Consider the following 22,107-nt stretch of genomic DNA (forward strand, 5'->3'; position numbering starts at 1 on the left):
TAAAAAATATAATATGCTGTTATGTTATATAAAAATATATGTTGTTAATGTTATATAAAAAATATATGTTGTTATGTTATATAAAAAATATAATATGTTGTTATATATATATATATATATATATATATAAAATGAACTCATTTTTCCCCTATGATTTTTACCTTAATAGGGTTAAAAATCAAGACATTTTATGTGAATGTAATATGCACAAACTGCAGCACAATATCTGAGGTGTGTTATAGGCATATTACCTCTCCACTTCCTCGATAATTGTAGATTCCTATATTTTTTCTGCTGAAAGTTAACTGCCACAATCGGTTAAAATCAATGGAAGTAGTAAAATCTTTTCTCTTTAATTAATTCCTCCTTCCCCCGCCACCACTTACACCGTTTCCAGGATCGTTCACAAGGGACAGTTATGAAGGAACACCGGTTTTGGTTTTCTTTACTTTGTATTTGCTTAGAAAAACTGGAATGGAATTTTACCGCACCTTTCCGTTCTATGCTTTCTACTGGGTGAAACGCACCATGGACTTAACCGAATTGAAGGGTTATTTATGCCATTTTTTTTCGCTTTATTTCGTTTTGTAGTTGCTTAAAAAACTGGAATGGAATTTCAACGTTCCTTTTCGTTCTATGCTTTCTACTGGGTGAAACACACCATGGATTTAACCGAATCGATGGGCTATTTATGCCATGTTTTTCGTTGTAATTTTTTGTTTTTCTGAACACTTTCATCATTTTTTTTCCTTACTTTTGCTTTTTGTTTTTCTGATTTCTTTTTTAAAGAAGTTTTACATTTGTTTGCTGTTTTTTTGTTTTGTTTTTTCCGATTTTTTTAAGAAGTTTAACATCGTTTTTTTTTTAAATATTTAAACAGGGTTATTACTTTGCTTATTCGTTACTTTGCTCCCCACCTCCTTACACACACACCTCCAAACACCCGGGCAACGCCGGATACCCCCGCTAGTGTTATATATAAAAAAAATAATTTGTTATATAAAAAAAAAATGCAAAGTTTAAACATTCGAATCAGATGTTCCCAACCTTTGGGTTGTGACCTCCAGTTGAGCCAGAAATCTATTTTTAGGGCCGCTAAATCAGAAATTTAATCATCTTCTATTTATGGTTGGAATTATCATCATCATCAGCATTGTAGAGTTTCACTCCATCTCAAGATCCATTGTCAGATTTGCATCAAAGCATGGCTGCTCACTTAAGAGATAGTCTATGAGGATGTGTGTGATAGTTTGAACATCGGCGCTGCAGGAAAAACTGAGCGTCCTGTACATATTCCCACTTGTGCAGGTTGTTGCGTGTTTTGGCAACCTTTGCTCAGGTCGGGTTGAGTGTTACCCACTCTTTCTGGGAGAATTAAGAGCTTGCCAGAAGGTCTTCTTTCAGTGCCGGAAAAGCCTTGTTATTGTCTTTGATTGATTCATTCCATCAACTCAGGCGGATAGATACTGATGTTGTTCTGTCCAAGGCCTGTAATAGTGGCAAAGCTCTTGCAGGAGTGTAGTTGCTGCGGCACCTCTTGGTGTCGAAATAGGGGATGGCGATTAACTTGTAATACTAGTTAGACGCATCCATTCACTACTTTTCTGCTTGGTTATCATTAGAACGCAAAGTTGTCCTTGTTTTCTTAAGTTTGACAGTTTTTGTTTTATATAGTTTTTATTTTTATTTTTTATATTTTTTATTTTTATTTTTTATTTTTATATTTTTATATTTTTATTTTTATTTTTATTTTTTATTTTAATTATTATTTTTATTTTTGTTATTATTTTTTATTTTTTATTTTATTTTTATTTTCATATTTTATTTTTTATTTTTATTTTTATTTTTTATTTTTTATTTTAATTTTTTATTTTAATTATTATTTTTATTTTTGTTATTATTTTTTATTTTATTTTTATTTTTATTTCTAATTTTTATTTTTTATTTTAATTTTTTATTTTAATTATTATTTTTATTTTTGTTATTATTTTTTATTTTATTTTTATTTTTATTTTTATTTTTTATTTTTTATTTTAATTTTTTATTTTAATTATTATTTTTATTTTTGTTATTATTTTTTATTTTATTTTTATTTTTATTTTTATTTTTTATTTTAATTTTTTATTTTAATTATTATTGTTATTTTTGTTATTATTTTTTATTTTATTTTTATTTTTATTTTTATTTTATTTTTCATTTTAATTTTTTATTTTAATTATTATTTTTATTTTTGTTATTATTTTTCATTTTATTTTTATTTTTATTTTTTATTTTTTATTTTTTATTTTAATATTTTATTTTAATTATTATTTTTATTTTTGTTATTATTTTTTATTTTATTTTTATTTTTATTTTTATTTTTTATTTTAATTATTATTTTTATTTTTGTTATTATTTTTTATTTTATTTTTATTTTTATTTTTTATTTTTTATTTTAATTTTTTATTTTAATTATTATTTTTATTTTTGTTATTATTTTTTATTTTATTTTTATTTTTATTTTTATTTTTTATTTTAATTTTTTATTTTAATTATTATTGTTATTTTTGTTATTATTTTTTATTTTATTTTTATTTTTATTTTTATTTTATTTTTCATTTTAATTTTTTATTTTAATTATTATTTTTATTTTTGTTATTATTTTTCATTTTATTTTTATTTTTATTTTTTATTTTTTATTTTTTATTTTAATTTTTTATTTTAATTATTATTTTCATTTTTGTTATTATTTTTTATTTTATTTTTATTTTTATTTTTATTTTTTATTTTTTATTTTAATTTTTTATTTTAATTATTATTTTTATTTTTGTTATTATTTTTTATTTTATTTTTATTTTTATTTTTATTTTTTATTTTTTATTTTAATTTTTTATTTTAATTATTATTTTTATTTTTGTTATTATTTTTTATTTTATTTTTATTTTTATTTTTATTTTTTATTTTTCATTTTAATTTTTTATTTTAATTATTATTTTTATTTTTGTTATTATTTTTCATTTTATTTTTATTTTTATTTTTTATTTTTATTTTTTATTTTAATTTTTTATTTTAATTATTATTTTTATTTTTGTTATTATTTTTTATTTTATTTTTATTTTTATTTTTATTTTTATTTTTTATTTTAATTTTTTATTTTAATTATTATTTTTATTTTTGTTATTATTTTTTATTTTATTTTTATTTTTATTTTTATTTTTTATTTTTATTTTAATTTTTTATTTTAATTATTATTTTTATTTTTTTTATTTTTTTGTATTTTATTTTTATTTTTATTTTTACTTTTTTATTTTTTATTTTAATTTTTTATTTTTATTATTATTTTTATTTTTGTTATTATTTTTTATTTTATTTTTATTTTTACTTTTTATTTTTATTTTTTATTTTCATTATTATTTTTATTTTTATTATTATTTTTATTTTTTATTTTATTTTTATTTTCATATTTTATTTTTTATTTTTTATTTTTATATTTTTATTTTTTATTTTTATTTCTATTTTTTATTTTTATTTTTTTATTTTTATATTTTATTTCATTTTTTATTTTTTATTTTTTTATTTTTATTTTTATTTTTATTTTTTTTGAAATCCTTCTGAGATGAGGCTTCATAATTTGTGTATCCTTTTTTTTGTGAACTCTTATCTTCATCTTCATTGTTGTTTCACCATGTTTTGGCTAACTCATCCTCTGGCCTTCTTCAGATGGTTAACCGTACCATTAATTACTGCCTTCCATGATTATTCTTATCTCACCACGTTTTTGACCAACTAATCCTCTCGCCTGCTTTTTGGTAGGATTGAAACCAAAATGCAGGCCAGAGGATGAGTTGGTCGAAACGTGATGGAGCAACTATGAAAATGAAGATAACAGTCCGCAAAAAAAAAAAAAAAAATTGAATACACAAGCTATTGTCTTGTTTTTCCTCAAATTCATTTATTTTAGTTTTTCTTGTTAGAAAAAATTTTATATTTATTTTTTTAACTAAACTTTTCAGTCTATGTGCATCTTTAGTCATGTTTTATTGGCTCTAAATAATTCTCGTCTGCTATGCCTTTGGCATAATGATCAAATGCCTTGCAGAACCGATGTCTTGCATGGTTCAATCATGTAGAGTGTACCACCTTTTGCAATCAACTTCCTAATTTGTTGGGATATTTTGAACACCAGGGGGCGCAATAGACTGAGGAGGACGTGGCGTGAGTACATATGAAACAATATAAATGTCAACACGTTGGATTCGACTGACGTGATGATAGGCAGAAGGCATTGCCTGGTTTTACACAATCCAAAGTCGATGAGACTCACAGAACTCTAAATATTAACAACAGTATGGTTAGAAAAAAAAGAAGACGACTATTTTTTTTTTTTTTTTGAAAAGTTAAATTTCGTTTGAGATTTAATCATAAGTTTGGAATAGAGTACTGTTGCCACATCTGGGCAGGATATGCTCGGTGCACCCGATCTTGTCTTGATAGAGTTCAAAACCGGTTTCAAAACTTAGTAGGTAATGCCCTTTTCTCTTCTCTGCAACTCCTTTCCCACCGAAGAGATGTCGTGAGTATGTCTCTGTTCTATCGTTATTTTCATGGCAAGTTCTCGACTTAACTTCAATCTATTGTTCCCACTTGCGAAACTTTCACAAACAACAATCAACCATCTACAACTACTATATACAGTTTCCCCCACTCTCTATCTGTGCCTAAATCTAAACACATATTCCATGAACAAAGCTTCTTTTCCAGAACTGCCTGCTTGTGGAATATTGTTCTACTGGCCTGCTTCCCGGTTGAATACAACATGGTAGCCTTCAACTCCAATGTAAACAAGTTCTTGTTAAGTTGTCCCCATAAAGAATCAAATTCTAGACAATTTACACCACTAGCGATTATTACACTACCCCTTACATTCATTAACCCTTATCCTCGAGTGGCCTTTGGACCTTGATAAGTTGTGACTCAAGTAAGAAAAAAGTTTTCAACATGCATAGAAGACATCATTTACATGAATATGTATTAGAGAGAGAGAGAGAGAGAGAGAGAGAGAGAGAGAGAGGGAGAGAGGGAGAGAGAGAGAGGAGTAAGGGAAAGAAAGAGAGAAAGTGAGAAAAAGAATGAGAGAGAGAGAAAGAGAAAGAGACGCGGAAAAGGAAAAAAGAGAAAGTGAGGAAAAGAGAGAGAAAAAGAAATAGATAGATTGTGAAATAGATAGATGGATAGCTAGATAAATATATAGATAGATAGATAGAGAGAGAGAAAGAGAGAGAGAGAGAAATAGATAGATAGATAGATAGATAGATAAAGAGAGAGAAAATGAGATAGATAGGTAGATAGATAGAAAAATAGAGAGAAGAAGATAGATAGATATAGAGATAGGTAGAGAGAGAGATACGGTGTTCTTCACCTTACCTGCTAATGGCGTTCCCACAACTCCTCCTAATCCCCAAATAAACATTTCCAAGCCAAACGCTGTCGCCATGTTCTCCATATCTGCAATGCATAGCGTGAGCTTATTCAACAAAGAGTACACACCGCAATTGTAGAGTCCAAAGACAATTCCGAAGACGATTTGTCCAGCCATTAAGTGGACATAAAACGGGAAAAATACTGTAAACAGACCGAGGATAGCGAAAGGAGCAAGGTATAATAAAAAGACATCAACAGCATTTGAACTGGCAAGGAAACCCATCAGGGGTCGAGTCAATGTTGAACAGATACCAATCAGGGAAAGAATTAACGAAGCGTGACTTTGGGAAGCACCGTGGCTAATGAGATAACCGGGCAACATGAGATAGACCATGCCTTCAGCCGTACTCGCACACATGATGCAGAATAAAAAGTTGAATAATTTCACATTTTTGAAGATGCTCAGTTGAGGCGTTTCATCGATCGTGTCGACGTTGATGATGGAACAATGCATTTCGTCTTTGGCGTTGTTGAATTCATGACATTTTTGGAATTCTTTGTTTACTTGAAGATTTGGTGTAGAATCGTGTTCTGTGGAAATCCTTTGGAATCTGCTGTGAACGATGTCGCTATCATATCGGCTGCTTTGATGGGAACTTACGGACAAAAGAGAAAGTGCATTCTGAAAAAGAAGAGAAACAGAAACAGAAAAAAAAAACTCAATGAAACGAAAGAAAATGAATGAAAAATTAATAATATTTAAAAAGTTTGGAAAATCAGTGTAAGATGAATGAAAAGAATTATTTTATTTTATTTCTACCAGAAAAAAAAAAACACGAATTAAACCTAGAACCCCATCCTCCAACGTAGATCCCTACTACTATGTCTCCTTCTCCAACATCAGTGGTCTATGTTCCAACTTCCAGAGGTTGAAACCCAATTACAGGAGATGAAACCGGACATATTCTTCCTAAGTTAAACTGGCATAGGGCCGACCACTTCCCTAGACAAGTTCATAATTAAAGGATACTCTAACTTAACATCTAAATCTGACCCCCAAGATCGCCATGGGCGTGGAATATGTGCCTACATTAAAGATGGCTTTCCGTGTGGTAGGGATATCCCCAGAGAAGACCCTAATTTACCTTATATGTGCTTCCGGGTTGCACTTGCTTACACCACCAAATCTATATTTGCCCTCTACCACCCCTACAACAGCGGAATTACTATCTTTAAGAGTATATCTGAGAAAATTGACCACATCCTATCTGCTCATCCTTCGGCTAACATTCACATTTGTGGTGACTTCAATGTTTTTTTGTTTTTTTTTTTACATAGGCATCACCACATTATCAAGGCCAAGAGGCCACTCAAGGATAAGGGTTAAAGAGTGTACAGTAGAAATTGGACAATATAGTAATCATTAGTAATGAAAATTTGGTAAATTTGATAACTTATATGGAACGGCTCATCAAGAACTTATTTATGTTAGACTTGAAGACAACCATATTGTAGTCAACCGGAAAGCAGGAAAACGGAAGACAATTCCACAGGCGTGCAGTTCTAAGAAAGAAGCTCTGTTCATGGAATCTACGTTTAGGTTTAGGCACAGATAAAGAGTGGGGGAATTATTGATAGTGTTTACAGCTAGACGAGTGTTTCTTGTAAAAGTTTAGCGAGGGGAGACCATAGATTGAAGCTCAGTCGAACACTTTCCATGAAAGTAACGATACATCAGAGACAAACTTGCAACATCTCTTCTGTGAGATAGAGGTTGCAAGGAAGAGAAAAGGACATCTCCTACGAGGCTACGAAGTCTATTTTGAACTCTATCAAGGCAGGACAAGTCCTTTCTAGCAGCTCCTGCCCAGATGTGGCAACAGTATTCCATCCTTGGACGTACCTGGCTCTTATATAGATAGAGAATAGCATCAGCAGTGAGATATCTACTGGATCGATAGAAAGATCCCACCATTTTTCCAGCCGCCTTGGCAACAGATTTGATGTACGTGTTCCATTTAAGATCAGGAGTAATGGTCAAGCCAAGAAGCTTGTCAAAACTTGAGGCCTCCTGAAGATGAGAGCCATTCATTTCAACTGATGCCAGATGTGGATCAGAATGTTGATGATGTAAAGAGAGAAGCTTGGTTTTAGATGCATTAAAAGTAACCAGCCACTCCTTACCCCATTGTACTACGTGCTCAAGATCAGAGGAGAGAGAATTGGAGAGAACTTGGTCGTTTACTGTCTTAGATGTGCTACCATAAATGGTAGTGTCAATATCCACAATGTGGAATGACTGACCCACTCAAACAAGACAGATGATGAGGGGAGGTTCTGTTATGATTTCACCATTGCTTATAACCTCACTCAAATTGTTCACAGACCCAACGTGTGCCCGATACTACCGGACAGTATGCAAGCCTTCTAGACCTTTTTATCACAACTTCCCCTGAGCTATGTTCATGTTTCGTTCTATCGCCTCTAGAATCTTCTGACCACTCGGTTGTATCAGTTAAGATAAAAATGAAATGTAATAAGACTTCCGACATACCTCTCCACCGCACAGTGTATCGATACTCTATGGCTGACTGGGATAGCTTCCGTACATTTATATCTGATCTACCTCTGCATCCCATGTTTAAAAAGGATGTGTCCTCTATAGTATCAGACCTAACCGAATGGTTAATTGTAGGTATGGACCGATTCATACCATCCAAAAAATTCCAACAAAAATCTAACAGCCAGCCATGGTTCTCCCCAGAATGTGCTGCTGCCATCGCGCACAGAAATCACTTTTTCCATAGCTACCAACGTAATAGATGTACTGAGACTAAAGCTGCTTTCAGGACTGCCAGCAACCACTGTAAAAGAGTAATAAAAAATGTAAGAAAGCTATATGCTCATTTTGTTAAATCCAAAGTAGCTGAGCAGCGGCTTGGTTCCCACCAGTTTTGGCAAATAGCAAACAGGATCTTGACAGAAGCATGCGGTCTATCCCAACCATCATCAATGGACCTGAGGTCATCTCGTCAGCATCAGAAAAGACCAAACAATATTGCCAAGAACTTTGTAGCTAATTCTACCCTAAGCGATGAAGGCCATACCCGTATTTCCTCCTATAACAGACCACACGCTATGCAACATACAAATATCTGTGCATGAGGTCACCAAGCTAATCAAGAACCTTGATTCCAGTAAAGCAACTGGCTCTGACGGCATTCCAATTATAGTGTTGAAAAACTTCAAACAGAACGGTATTACTGGAAATGTTTTCTCAATAATTAAATCATTTCTCTCTGATAGGCTCATAAGAGAAGTGGTTGATGGGCAGAAATCAGAGGCCCACAGTATTAATGCTGGAGTCCTTCAGGGGTCCATCCTGGGCCCAACTCTCTTCCTGATCTACATCAATGATCTCCCAAAACACATACTTAAATCATTTGACGACATCTATGCTGATGACACGACCATTTATGGCAACACTTCAAAGGCCGTGAATGAGAAAGTTCTCTCTGATTTTCTCTCCTCTGATCTTGAGTGAGTGGTACAGTGGGGGAAGAGGTGGCTGGTTACTTTTAATACATCTAAACCAAACTCCTATCTTTACATCATCAACGCTCTGATCCCCATCTGGCATCAATTGAAATGGATGGCTCTCGTCTTGGGGAGGCTTCATGTTTTGACAAGCTTCTGGGTTTGACCTTTACTCCTGATCTGAAATGGAACACGTACATCAAATCCGTTGCCAAGGTCGCTAGAAAAATGGTGGGATCCTTCTACCGCTCCAGAAGATATCTCACTACTGATGCAATTCTCTATCTTTATAAAAGCCAAGTTCGTCCAAGGATAGAGTACTGCTGCCACATCTGGGCAGGAGCTGCTAAAAACAGCCTATTCTGCTTTGACAGAGTACAAAATAGACTTCGTAGCTTAGTGGGGGAGGCCCTTTTCTCTTCCCTGCAACCTCTCTCCCACAGAAAAGACGTTGCGAGCATGTTGTTGTTTTATTGTTATTTCCATGGCAAGTGCTCGCCTGAGCTCCAATCTCTGGTCCCATCTCGACAATCTTTTATGAAAAACGCCAGTCTAGCTGAAACCACTATCAATAATTTTCCCCACTCTTTGTCTGTGCCTAAATCAAAACGTGGATTCCATGAACAAAGGTTCTTTCTTAGAAGTGCATGCCTTTGGAGCTCTCTGCCGTTTGTCTGTTTCCCACCTGACTACAACTTGGATGTCTTCAAATCCAACATAAACAAATTCCTGATAAATCGCCCCCTTAAGTAAGACACTTTATCAGATCTCCATTACTAGCGATTACTACGATATTGTCCCATTGATTACTGTACACGCAATAACCCTTATCCCCAAATGGCCTCCGGGCCTTGATAAGTGGTGACTACCATGTAAAAAAAAAAAAAACAAAAAAAAAAATAACTGATATATAAAAGGCACTATGTATCTGGGAGTGTTCTTTGATAAGTTTTGTATTGAAATACATATCGAAAATTGATAATCAAATAATCCGATTAAAGAAGGAAGTCCAATTTTGACCAAAGTTAACACCTTATACAGCCTAACACCACAAGTGCATTTAAGAAGTTTTATCACTGCACAAGCAGAAAGGCATAGGGCATAAAATCAACAGCAGATGTTTTTCTTTAGGGCACCATTGAACCATGATACTTGACATTTGTATTTGAAATCAATAAAATCATTCTTTTTTTTTTTTTTTTTTTTTTTACACAGTGATCACCACTTATCAAGGCCCGGAAGCCACTCAGGGATAAGGGTTATTGCAAGTACATAAAGTTAGTGAGGAGATTTGCTGAAGTGTTTACTTAAGGGGGCGGTTCATTAGGAATTTGTTAACATTGGACTTGAAGATATCCAAATTGTAGTCCTGAGGGAAGCAGGCAGACGGAACAGAGTTCCATAGGCGTGCAGTTCTAAGAAAGAACCTTTGTTCATGGAATCCGCGTTTTGATTTAGGCACAGATATAGAGTGGGGGAAATTTTTCACAGTGGATTCAGCAAGACGGGTGTTTCTCGTGAAAGATTGGCGAGTGGGGACGAGAGATTGGAGTTCAGACGAGCATCTGCCATGGAAATAACGATAAAACAAGGACAGGCTCGCAACGTCTCTTCTGTGGGAGAGAGGTTGCAGGGTAGAAAAAAGGGCATCCCCCACTAAACCACGAAGTCTATTTTGTACTCTGTCAAGGCAGGATAGGCTGTTTTTAGCAGCTCCTGCCCAGATATGGCAACAGTATTCCATCCTTGGACGTACTTGGCTTTTATATAGATAGAGAATTGCATCAGTAGTGAGATATCTTCTGGAGCGGTAGAAGGATCCCACCATCTTTCCAGCGACCTTGGCAACAGACTTGATGTACGTGTTCCATTTCAGATCAGGAGTAAAGGTTAAACCCAGAAGCTTGTCAAAACACGGAGCCTCACCCAGACGAGAGCCATCCATCACAATTGATGCCATTCTTATAAAAAGAGACAAAGAAACATAACTATGGCATGGATTACCAAAAAGTCATTTTATAGTGTTCCCCACACATGGCTACGGTGATGGGTAGATTTGTATAAAACTCGTCCAGCAATTAAAGAGACCATGGCTGTACATATGCAAATGTGGTAAACTACCATGACATTAAGCCACACAGACTGAACTGTAAAAATCCCTAGAATTAAAATCAGAAGAGGAATCTTCCAAGGATATAGCCTATCTCCTTCACTCTTCTGCCTTGTTATTTATATATATATATATATATATATATATATATATATATAACAAGGACATTTACTACATGATTGTTTGAACGACTTCCGTTTACTGCGGACCAGAAGAGGCACTTCCTGTAATGGCGTCCTGATGAAATAAACATGCTTGCTTTCTCAGATTTCTATCTCTTTGTGTCATCTCTTTCTCCAGTCATCCTGGTTTCTACTTATGTGCCTCTATCAACTAGGCAGCTATTCTAATGGTAAGACGCTTCATTTTATCTTCATCTAGCTTGTAGCTTTAATATTAAGACACATTTACAACCACGTGTTCGAACAACATAACATGCCTGATGATAGATCTGTTACGGAAATTAGTTAACAAAAACTCGAGTGCTTACAATCTGAGCCAAAGTGGCCAACAAGACCCAAACAAAAGAGTCAACTACATGCTCTTCATGAACGACCTCAAGCTGTATGCCAACTCAGACGTTGATTTAAGTTGTCTCTTACAGATCGTACATAAATTCTTTAGAGATATTGGAATGAAGTTTGATTTGTGACTGCCAAGTGCTCCATCAAAATTGGAAAGAAGGTCCAAATGGAAAACATATAGTTTGATGAAGACATTGACATCAAGGACCTAGAAGAGCAGGAAAAATACAAATACCCTTGGCATTCAAGCGATTCAATTTAGCATGTCAGAATGAGAGAAAAAATTGGCAGAGAATAATATATACATTTTGTTCGGAAAATCTGTAAAGCAAAACTTACAAACAAAAAAAGATACCTGATATCAACCAACTAGCAACTGTGATAACATACAGATTTAGTATTGTTGATTGGCCACAAAAGGACATAAACAGACTGGACACTAAAATGTGGAAAACGCTGTACAGAATAACATACAGAAACCAGTGTCTGTCTCGACTGTATCTGGTCAGGTGAGTAGGAGAGTAGGAGGTTGTTGATCTTCACTTAATTCTGGGCAACGCCAGATCTGCCTGCTAGTTTATACAAGTCTTGTAAAAACAATTTTCAAGGTAAAAATTTCACAAGAAATCTTATGATGGCATTTATTCTTGATATTTGCAATATTTTTTATTTTTTTATTTTTTATTTTTTTATTTTTTTATTACATTTTCACCCCAAACAAGGCAAATTGCCACTTTGGTATAGGGGGCTACTATCAGGGGCAACAACTACTGGGGTACTATGTAGGGATTTTGGCAGCAAGATGTCGGTTCACTTTACACTTGAACTTCTGTACGTCAGTACAGTTGGGGAAGCAGGGACCTGGAATGGAATTCCAAAGTCTAGCGGTTCTGGGGAAGAAACTACTGGAGTAGAAAGATCTTTTACATCTAGGGATCTCTACAGTGTGGGGGTAGGATTTAGCAGCCTGTCGAGTTTGTCAAAGGTGTTCACGTCATGGGGGTACAAGTGCTTGCAGTTCGTCAGAGCATTCACCATTAAAATACTTGTAGAAAAGGCAGAGGGATGCAACGTTTCGTCGATGAGACAGAGGCTGAAGCTTAAATGCCAATTCAGGGCCTATCAGATTTGCGACTCTCTTTTAAATCTTGTCAAGGAGTGAGAGACTAGTTGCAGATGCACCAGCCCAAATATGACAGCAATACTCCATACATGGGCGAATGGTGGCCTTATAGAGATACAGGATACTTTCGGGTGTTAGTAGTTTTCTAGCACAGTAGAGAGAGCCCACCTTTCTTGCAGCGGCCCTGGCAATGCCTTCAATGTAATTGTTCCAACTCATATTTTCTGGGAACGTTAGGCCAAGGAGTTTGAAAGATGTACTCAGTCGTTGGCTACTGCTATACGTGGTAGAGAAAGTTTCTTGTAATTATTGAATGAAACTAGTTTAGTCTTGGTGGCATTGAACCTGACCATCCATTTTTCTCCCCATTCCACTACAGATTGGAGGTCATCCTCTAGTGTTTCTGCCATTTCTTTAGATATGTGTTCATTTGTTTTCCTGTTGTGCCTGTTATAGAGTGTGGTGTCATCAGCATATATACCCATCTCAGAGGCAATCTTGTCGGGGAGGTCATTTATAAATATCAGGAACAATAGAGGTCCAAGGATAGACCCGTGGGGCACTCCCGCATTTATATCATATTGTTTAGATGTATGACCATCGAGGACTACCTGGATTTTTCTCTTATCTAAGAAGGATTTAATTATGTTAAGTATTCTACCAGTGATACCATATGATCTAATTTTCCTGAGGAGACCTTCATCCCATACCCTGTCAAAAGCCTTAGATATATCTAGAGCTACCGCTCTGCCCTCCCCCGCTTTGTCCAGTGAATGGTATATACGTTCAGAGATTACAGTTAGGATGTCTGCTGTGGAACGGGCTTGTCTAAATCCATATTGTTGGTCAGTCAGAAGTTTAGCATCTGTAAGGTGATGGACTAGAGCATGGTTAATTAAGGTCTCAAATATTTTGGCAAAAAGTGGGAGGAGGCTAATGGGGCGATAATTTGATGGGTCAGTTCTTTCGCCAGAATTCTTGAATACTGGTACCACAGAACAGCCCGGAAAGCAGGATTCATTAAGGCATTTGTTGTAGAGTTTGGAGAGAACTGGAGCTACTTCGGCTGAGCACATTTTTAATAGCACAGCTGGGATGAAATTGGGTCCACATGCTTTTGAAGTGTCAAGGTTTTTATGATAGCATGCACCTGAGCAGGGGTGATTTTCAGATCGTCTAGCATGGTGTCTGTCTGCATAGGAAATTCAGGTAGGGGGTGGTTGGAAGGGTCTAGTGTGGAGTTTTAGGCAAACTGACTGGCAAGCATGTTAGCCTTCTCGGTTGCTGAGCAAACAACCTCGTGATTTTTGGTTAGTGGGGGAATTGTTGATTGCCCATTATTTACTACACTGTTGTAGATTTTCCAGAAGTCACGAGTTCCTAGTTTTTCTGCTTTGATGCGTTTTTTAGTGATTTCAGTAAATTCTCTCTTAGCTGTCGCTATTTCTTTCTTAATGTTACTTTTAGCTTCTATGTACTTCGTCTGTTTGAACTGGACTTATGTCGGTTAAATCTGTGGGATTCATGCTGCCTTTGAGCAATGGCAGTTGCGCAAGTTGAAGTAAACCATTGGAGCGAGTGGGGTTTGCTATAAAATTTCCGCATGGTAACATGCGCTTCGATTGCAGTTTTGAACCATTCAGTGGTCTCATTTGCGAACTGTTCAGCAGGAAGAGAAAAAATATTTCCCCATGGGGCATTTCTGATAAGATCTCTGATGCCTTCCCAGTCAGCCTTTTTATAATATCTCGTTGTTTTGAGCACTGGCTCTTCAGTTTTGGCTCTAGAGTTTAGGGCGATTTCAACCATTATCACTGCATGATCAGCGTTCCCAAGCAGGTTGTCGGCATTCGTTATACAATCATTGGGAACTGTGATCAAAAACAGATCTAGAAGTGATGAATGTTGTTCTTCCTGGTCAGGGAAACGGGTTGGAAACGTAACAATTTGTGATAGGGAGTGAGATATAGAGAAGTTATGTGTTGTGCTGCCTTTGTTTATTATGCTGCAGTCCTGGGTCGAGGGAGAGTGGTAGAGAAAGTAAAAGTAGCTAATGTTATGTTGTATGTTTAGTCTAAAGCACATAAAGGCTTGGGCATCCGATTCTAGGTTTGTTTCTCTAGTCAAGGGAAGGGTATTACGAATGTAAACTCCAAGTCCGTGCATGTGTCTGCCAGAGTCCTTACGGCAGAGTGGGAGATATCCAGGCATGTTAAAGTAGTTAGAGGGGATGGAGGAGCGTAGGTTAGTCTCACTTAGTGCTAAGATATCTGGGGTATTTGTTAGGAGAAATGCTTCAACATCAGCAAAATTATATTCGTGAGTGTTTCTGTCGAATCACTGTGATAGCATCTCTGTGCCTGACTAATAGGCAAAGAAGGAGTATGGAAGTTGGGCAATAGACAGAGCCTATCTACTCCTTAAGCAGTTTAGGTTTGCAAACCGGTAATTTGTTTGAGCCACCAGCTCTAGGAAGGTTGTCATCCAAGACTGAAGAGGCCTTCCTCCCCTTTGGTTTAGTTTCAGAGTTTTTCTTCTCCTAGACGGATGATCTGGGAAGATCTACTGGATCCACCAGCACAGAGAGGGGTTGCTCCGTGCCTGGGTTCTAATCCAGGTATTTCTGCGACCCCGCATGGTTAGTTAATGTTACTGGGTTAGTTTGTAGAGGTTATATATCTGCTGAATAGTTACACTCCTCAAAGTGAATTAGGGGCATTGCTATTTCATTGTTACTGGATAAAGGGGGTGAGTAGAGTTCATGCAGTGTAAGCAACTAAGATTTGTAAGAAGGCTTGTTAGAAAGGAGATAATGTGGTTTGAGGCTTTCCCTTTTTTGAGTTTTGAGTCATGTATAATTAGGTAAATAGATATATGGGCAGGTTTTCAGTAGATGCGAATAAAGTTGAAGTTGTAGGTATAAAGTGTGTTTCTATTATTGAGGGAAGATAATTTCAGCTTTCAAGTAAGAGTCATGGACATTTAGTATAACAAGGAGTATCGGTTCAGTTTCGTATTAATCGTTGCAAAACTATCTAGGAGGAGACATAGTTATGTAATGCAGATCGCTTTGCTCCTGAGTACATACTTTGGCTGTTAAATACTTAACTGAATAGGAATGAACTCTAATGCATGTTTAAGAGGTAAAAATGTATGCATGTTTAGTGATGACTAAGCAGTTAGTATGTGCGCGAGCCTTTTCTAGTTTCACACAAAACATGCGTTCACATCTCAAGCCATTTTTCTTGTCATATATATACGTGCACACAAACATACGCATGCACGTACACACACATACATATATTCACGTTTGCATACATACACTCACCGAGCCGAGTGGTCGGCGGACCAGCCGCCTCCCTTACAGTGCACGCGCACCCGCGTGCATCACGCCACCTGCTACTATGTTGGGCAAAAGCTAACAGACAGTACGTACACTTTATACGCTTTCTCTCTCCATGAACTGGATTGACTTTCTCACTCTTTTTTCCCCTATTGTTTTGGTCCATCAACCAGACAACTCTTCTACAACTTGTGCCCGAGAACACCTCCGCGTAGTTGATTGCTAACATGGCGCGCAGCTTAACTGATGTCAATCCTCTCTCTCTTTCTCTTTCTACATGACCGACTGCCATTTCTCGTTTCTCTACTCCATTTCCTTTTCTTGCCACGCGCGAACAAATGATAGTGACCCGAACGTGAGATGAACACCCATTTCCTTTTTCTTTCTATACCACCAGTTCCGCAACAAACGATGGTTACACCCGAACGTGGACATGAACACGTGTTACACCTAAAACATTAATTTTTCAACAGTAAATAAACGACACGTTTATTTTTTCCAGCAATTGAGTTTTTGTTTCCTTCATTCCATTCGTTTCATTATTTTCTTTTGTAGCGAGTTAGGATATTCATATCCTGGCCTGCAACACATGTGAGGGTTAGGGGCTGGAAGTTAAAGATTCCACTAGAAATGCTGTGCAATATAGGAGTTAAGTGGCGGCTTGGTGGGAAGGAGCAGATTGTTAGTGTTCAAGAGACTGGGGTTATGAAGTAAAAAGAAATGTTTGATATGAATCCGCTACCGTTTATGTATAGAATAGTAGGATAGTCTGGCCAAGTAGTGGAAAAGCAATGAACGATGATTATGGTATTTAATTGCAATTTCTTCTTTGCCATTTAAAATATTATTTTTTGAAGTTTCATTCAAAGAGAGTTAACTTTTTACAAGTAAATAAAAAGTTATATCCTTTTTCTTTTCTTTTTTTTTTTTTAACTTGGATTCCATTTGAAAATAAGCCCGAGCTGGACAAAGCATTTTCTGGAAGGAATTAAATAAAATTTTATTTTATTCTCAACAATGATGATTTGAGATAAAACTCATAAACGAGAATATAATATTGATTTTGTAGGAAGAAAGCTATCGACAACAAAGAGATGATAAAAGACCAGCTTTACTTTATGTATTAGATGTATTCATGGAGATCTACAAGAATTTGTCCATCGGCCAGTTTGTCATGCTTGAGACTGAAATAATATTTTAGCTGATCGGTTACACTTAAGTTTAAAATCAGGGTTATAGTAGTCTGTCATGCTTAAGTTAAAAATAGCAGTTTTGATGGTCTGTCTTGTACGGTATTCTACCCAAGAAATAAGGTACTTGTACAGTATTCTATCTATATGAGAACACAAAGAAAGTCTTACCAGTCGCGTACATAAAAAGTCAGTAAAACCAAAAATCACGTAAAATCATGTAGTATGACTTTTAAATAAGAAAAAAATACTTCTACAATATTGTAACCATATAAAACTCTTACCTGTAACTTATTGAAAAGTTAGCACAACTAAAGCAGTTTTAAAAAATCACTTTATTTCATGCATAATTTTTGAGAGGATGTGTGTATGGAGTCAATCCCGGAAATAGCTGAAGCAGTTTACGATCTATAAATGACTTTATTTCATATATATATTTTTAAGAGAAGGGGTTTATAGGCGGTCAGTTCCAGAAATGTCTGAAGCATTTTATGATCTAACAATCACTTTATTTCATATATATTTTTAGGAAAGGGGATATATAGAGTCAGAGGTACTAGGCGTTGCCCGGTCGTGAAATACTCTCCATTGTCTTCATTAATTAGTGTTGATATGATTAATCAGAAAAATTACAACTTTTTAAGGTATTGCAATCAGTATCAGAATCAGAAAAATTTGTGCATATTTTCCGATGCCAAAATCGATTCCTTTAATTGTCCTTTTTAATTTATTTTATTTTAAAACCAAATTTATTTAAAACAAAATTTATTTAAAACAAAACTTATTTAAAATAAAATTTATTTAAAACAAATTTATTTAAAACAAATTTATTTAAAACCCAATTTATTTAAAACAAAACTTATTTAAAACAAAATTTATTTAAAACCAAATTTATTTAAAACAAAATTTATTTAAAACAAAATTTATTTAAAACAAAACTTATTTAAAACAAAACTTATTTAACACAAAACTTATTTAAAACAAAACTTATTTAAAACAAAACTTATTTAAAACAAAATTTATTTAAAAAAAAATTTATTTAAAACAAAATTTATTTAAAACAAAATTTATTTAAAACCAAATTTATTTAAAACCAAATTTATTTAAGACAAAATTTATTTAAAACCAAATTTATTTAAAACAAAATTTATTTAAAACCAAATTTATTTAAAACAAAATTTATTTAAAACAAAATTTATTTAAATCAAAATTTATTTAAAACAAAATTTATTTATTATTTATTATTATTATTATTATTATTATTATTATTATTATTATTATTATTATTATTATTTATTATTATTAATTATCAATATTATTATTATTATTTATTATTATTATTATTATTTAATATTATTATTATTTATTATTTATTATTATTATTATTTATTATTATTTATTATTATTATTATTAATTATCTTTATTATTATTATTATTTATTATTATTATTTATTATTATTATTATTTGTTATTTATTATTATTATTTATTATTATTATTTATTATTATTATTATTATTATTATTATTATTATTTATTATTATTATTAATTATCATTATTATTATTATTTATTATTATTATTATTATTTATTATTATTATTTATTATTATTATTTATTATTATTATTATTTGTTATTTATTATTATTATTTATTATTATTATTTATTATAATTATTATTATTATTATTTATTATTATTATTATTAATTATCATTATTATTATTATTATTATTATTTATTATTATTATTTATTATTATTATTTATTATTATTATTTATTATTATTATTTATTATTATTATTATTTATTATTATTATTATTAATTATCATTATTATATTATTATTATTATTATTATTATTTATTATTATTATTTATTATAATTATTATTATTATTATTTATTATTATTATTATTAATTATCATTATTATTATTATTATCATTATTATTATTATTTATTATTATTATTTATTATTATTATTTATTATTATTATTATTTGTTATGTATTATTATTATTTATTATTATTATTTATTATAATAATTATTATTATTATTTATTATTATTATTATTATTTATTATTATTATTATTATTATTAATTATCATTATTATTATTATTTATTATTATTATTATTTGTTATTTATTATTATTATTATTATTATTATTATTATTTATTATTATTATTAATTATCATTATTATTATTTATTATTATTATTATTTCTTAATATTATTTATTATTATTATTATTATTATTTCTTAATATTATTTATTATTTATTATTATTATCATTATTAGTTGTTCTTCTTATAATTATTTATTATTATTATTACGTTTTTAATTGCATGCAATATTCGCAGTTTTTTTGCTATTTGACAGAGAATAAAAACCGTTAACTTCATGAATAGCAATTGAATAATTTACTTAGACCATGATTTAGAAAAAAAATGACAAAAAATATTAAAAACCTAAAATTACGCCTTGTTTCATCGTTCCACATGAAATTATCAAATAAAAATTAGATAAAGAAAATATAGTTGCCGTCCAAACAATTCGAGAAAGAAGTTAGCTAAGAAAGAACGATAACTCAATATTATTAGCATGTCTTTATAACTAGAAAATTGGAAATATGTTTACATGAGAATGTTACTTGGTAACTTGGAAATATTACAATCCGTGTTGGATCGTTTTACCTCCTTACTACCAAGAACTTCCATTTCAGGATTTAGCATGCATTTTGGATCTGAAGTTCAATATCCTTTTTTCTGTCTCGATATCAAATTTTCCTTTAGTCTCTGTAGCTAAAATGATTTAAAAACTTTAAAACTTTTAATTTTTTCTATGTTTATTGCTTTTAACAAATAAGGTGCAAACCATTTATAATATTTGCTAATATTTTTTCTCTGAGGAGATGAATAAACATCGAAAACCCATGTGTTAAGGAAATATACTTATTAAAATGTATTTTTTGTTTTGCATATAATAAAAATTTTTATATTTGAAAATTAACTTTTTCAAATCATAATATTTAAATACCTAATATATTATTTATTTGCTCTATCTTGTGTATTAAGCAATTTTATTTAGGGATTGTCTTGTATAAATTATTACATCTAATAATATTTTGTAAGACCATAATCACTGGATTTGCATACCGGTATATATATATATATATATATATATATATATATATATATATATATATATATATATACTAGCATTTCTGCCCGGCGTTGCCCGGGTATTTGGAGGTGTATGTTGAGCAAAAAAAAAAAAAAGCGGTAAATTTTTGAAACTTTGACCCCTATTATGACGACTTAAAATTTATTGTTTTGGGCTCAAATCAAGTTAAGCTAGATCCATGTCCAAGGAACCTATATCTAAAATTTCAAGTGTTTAGACCATAAATTGTCGGAGGAGTTTGGTAGAGTTCTCAAAAGTCAGATCGTTGAACTTTGACCCTTAATCGCCAAATTTCTGGCCGAAATCCGGTCACATTGATTTTCCCAAATCTCAGTATCCTGTATATCAAATTTCGAGTATGTAGACTAAAAATTGACAGAGTTATTGCGTATGGAAATGTACACAGACACACACAGACAGGCAGACACTTTCACTTTTATAGATATACTAGCATTTCGTTCCGGCGTTGCCCGGGTGTTTGGAGGTGCATGCTGAGCAAAAAACAAAACAAAACAAAAAAAAAAATTGGTCATTTTTTAAAAAACTTTGACCCCTATTATAACCCCTTAACATTTATTGTTTTGAGCTCAAATCAAGTTATTAAGTTAGATCCATGTCCAAGGAACCTATATCTTAGATTTCAAGTGTGTAGACCAAAAATTGTCGGAGGAGTTTGGTAGAGTTCTCAAAGATCAAATCGTTGAACTTTGACGCCTTAACAGGCAAATTTCTGGCCGAAAACCGATCACATCGATTTCCCCAAATCTCAGTACCCTGTATATCAAATTTTGAGTCTGTAGACTAAAGATTGTGAGAGTTATTGCGTAGGGAAATGTACACGGACACGTACACACACACAGACAGACCCTTTCACTTTTATAGACATAATAGATAACAATGAACGTTATAAACTCCACCTCAATTATTGAGCTTTATATTCTGATAAGTTTTCTTTTAAAGAATTCCTCTAATTATTTTTGGTTCCCCATATATATATATGTATATATATATATATATATATATATATATATAGAGAGAGAGAGAGAGAGAGAGAGAGATAGAGAGAGAGAGAGATAGAGAGAGAGAGAGATATAGAGAGAGACATATATTGTTGAACAGTGTAGAGTGTTTTTGCTTTGTTTGTAATTTCTCCATTTTTTTGTATGGTCGTTCTAATATCGCGATCAAATTTATGTAATAAAGTTCCATAGTCGTTTTCGTCCATCTGTTTCTTTTGCAAGTACTTTCAACTTCAGTCGTCTAGAATAAAAAATAGGAGGCATTACTTTTGGATGGTATGAAAATAAAAATGATATATCTTAAGCATGAAAATAAAAATGGTATACCTTAAGCATGACAGTAGGTGTTTCTTTGGTCACTTCAAATTCTATATCAACATCAGGATATGGTGAGGCTGCACCTTTGAGCCAAAAGCGTTTCGTTTGAGCCATCTCAATTGTGGAAGGTCGGATTAGGCTGCCAAAGACCCATTTATTCAGAGTGAGACAGGCCATAATTAGGAAAGATCCCTTCAAGCTGTAGTACTCAAGGCTGAAGTTGACAAGAATCGAGATGGTAAGAAGGCCTATGCCCTGGCCAGAGACTGATATTCCAGTGGCTGCGGAAAGGTATTTGTCGAAATTGTAGCCAAGACTGATCATTATAGCTGAATAAGTTATTCCAGATCCTAAGCCTAAAACGA

At 32.5% G+C, this 22,107-nt stretch overlaps 1 protein-coding gene across 1 annotated transcript in view; it reads right to left on the reverse strand.

Annotated features, from left to right (window-relative positions):
• The window catches only part of LOC145242721 (monocarboxylate transporter 9-like), a 44,183-nt gene extending 22,076 nt beyond the window's left edge, over window positions 1–22,107 (reverse strand). Inside the window, exons 1-2 of the mRNA XM_080105865.1 lie at window positions 21,752–22,107; window positions 5,404–6,082 (exon numbers count right to left, since the gene is read on the reverse strand). Of these exons, the coding sequence (XP_079961991.1) occupies window positions 5,404–6,082; window positions 21,752–22,066 (994 nt within the window). The 5' untranslated portion in view covers window positions 22,067–22,107. The remainder of the gene's footprint in view (window positions 1–5,403; window positions 6,083–21,751) is intronic.

The sequence above is a fragment of the Euprymna scolopes genome, chromosome 21 (assembly GCF_053919585.1).
Source record: "Euprymna scolopes isolate OS-2025 chromosome 21, ASM5391958v1, whole genome shotgun sequence".
Taxonomy (NCBI): Eukaryota; Metazoa; Mollusca; class Cephalopoda; order Sepiida; family Sepiolidae; genus Euprymna; species Euprymna scolopes.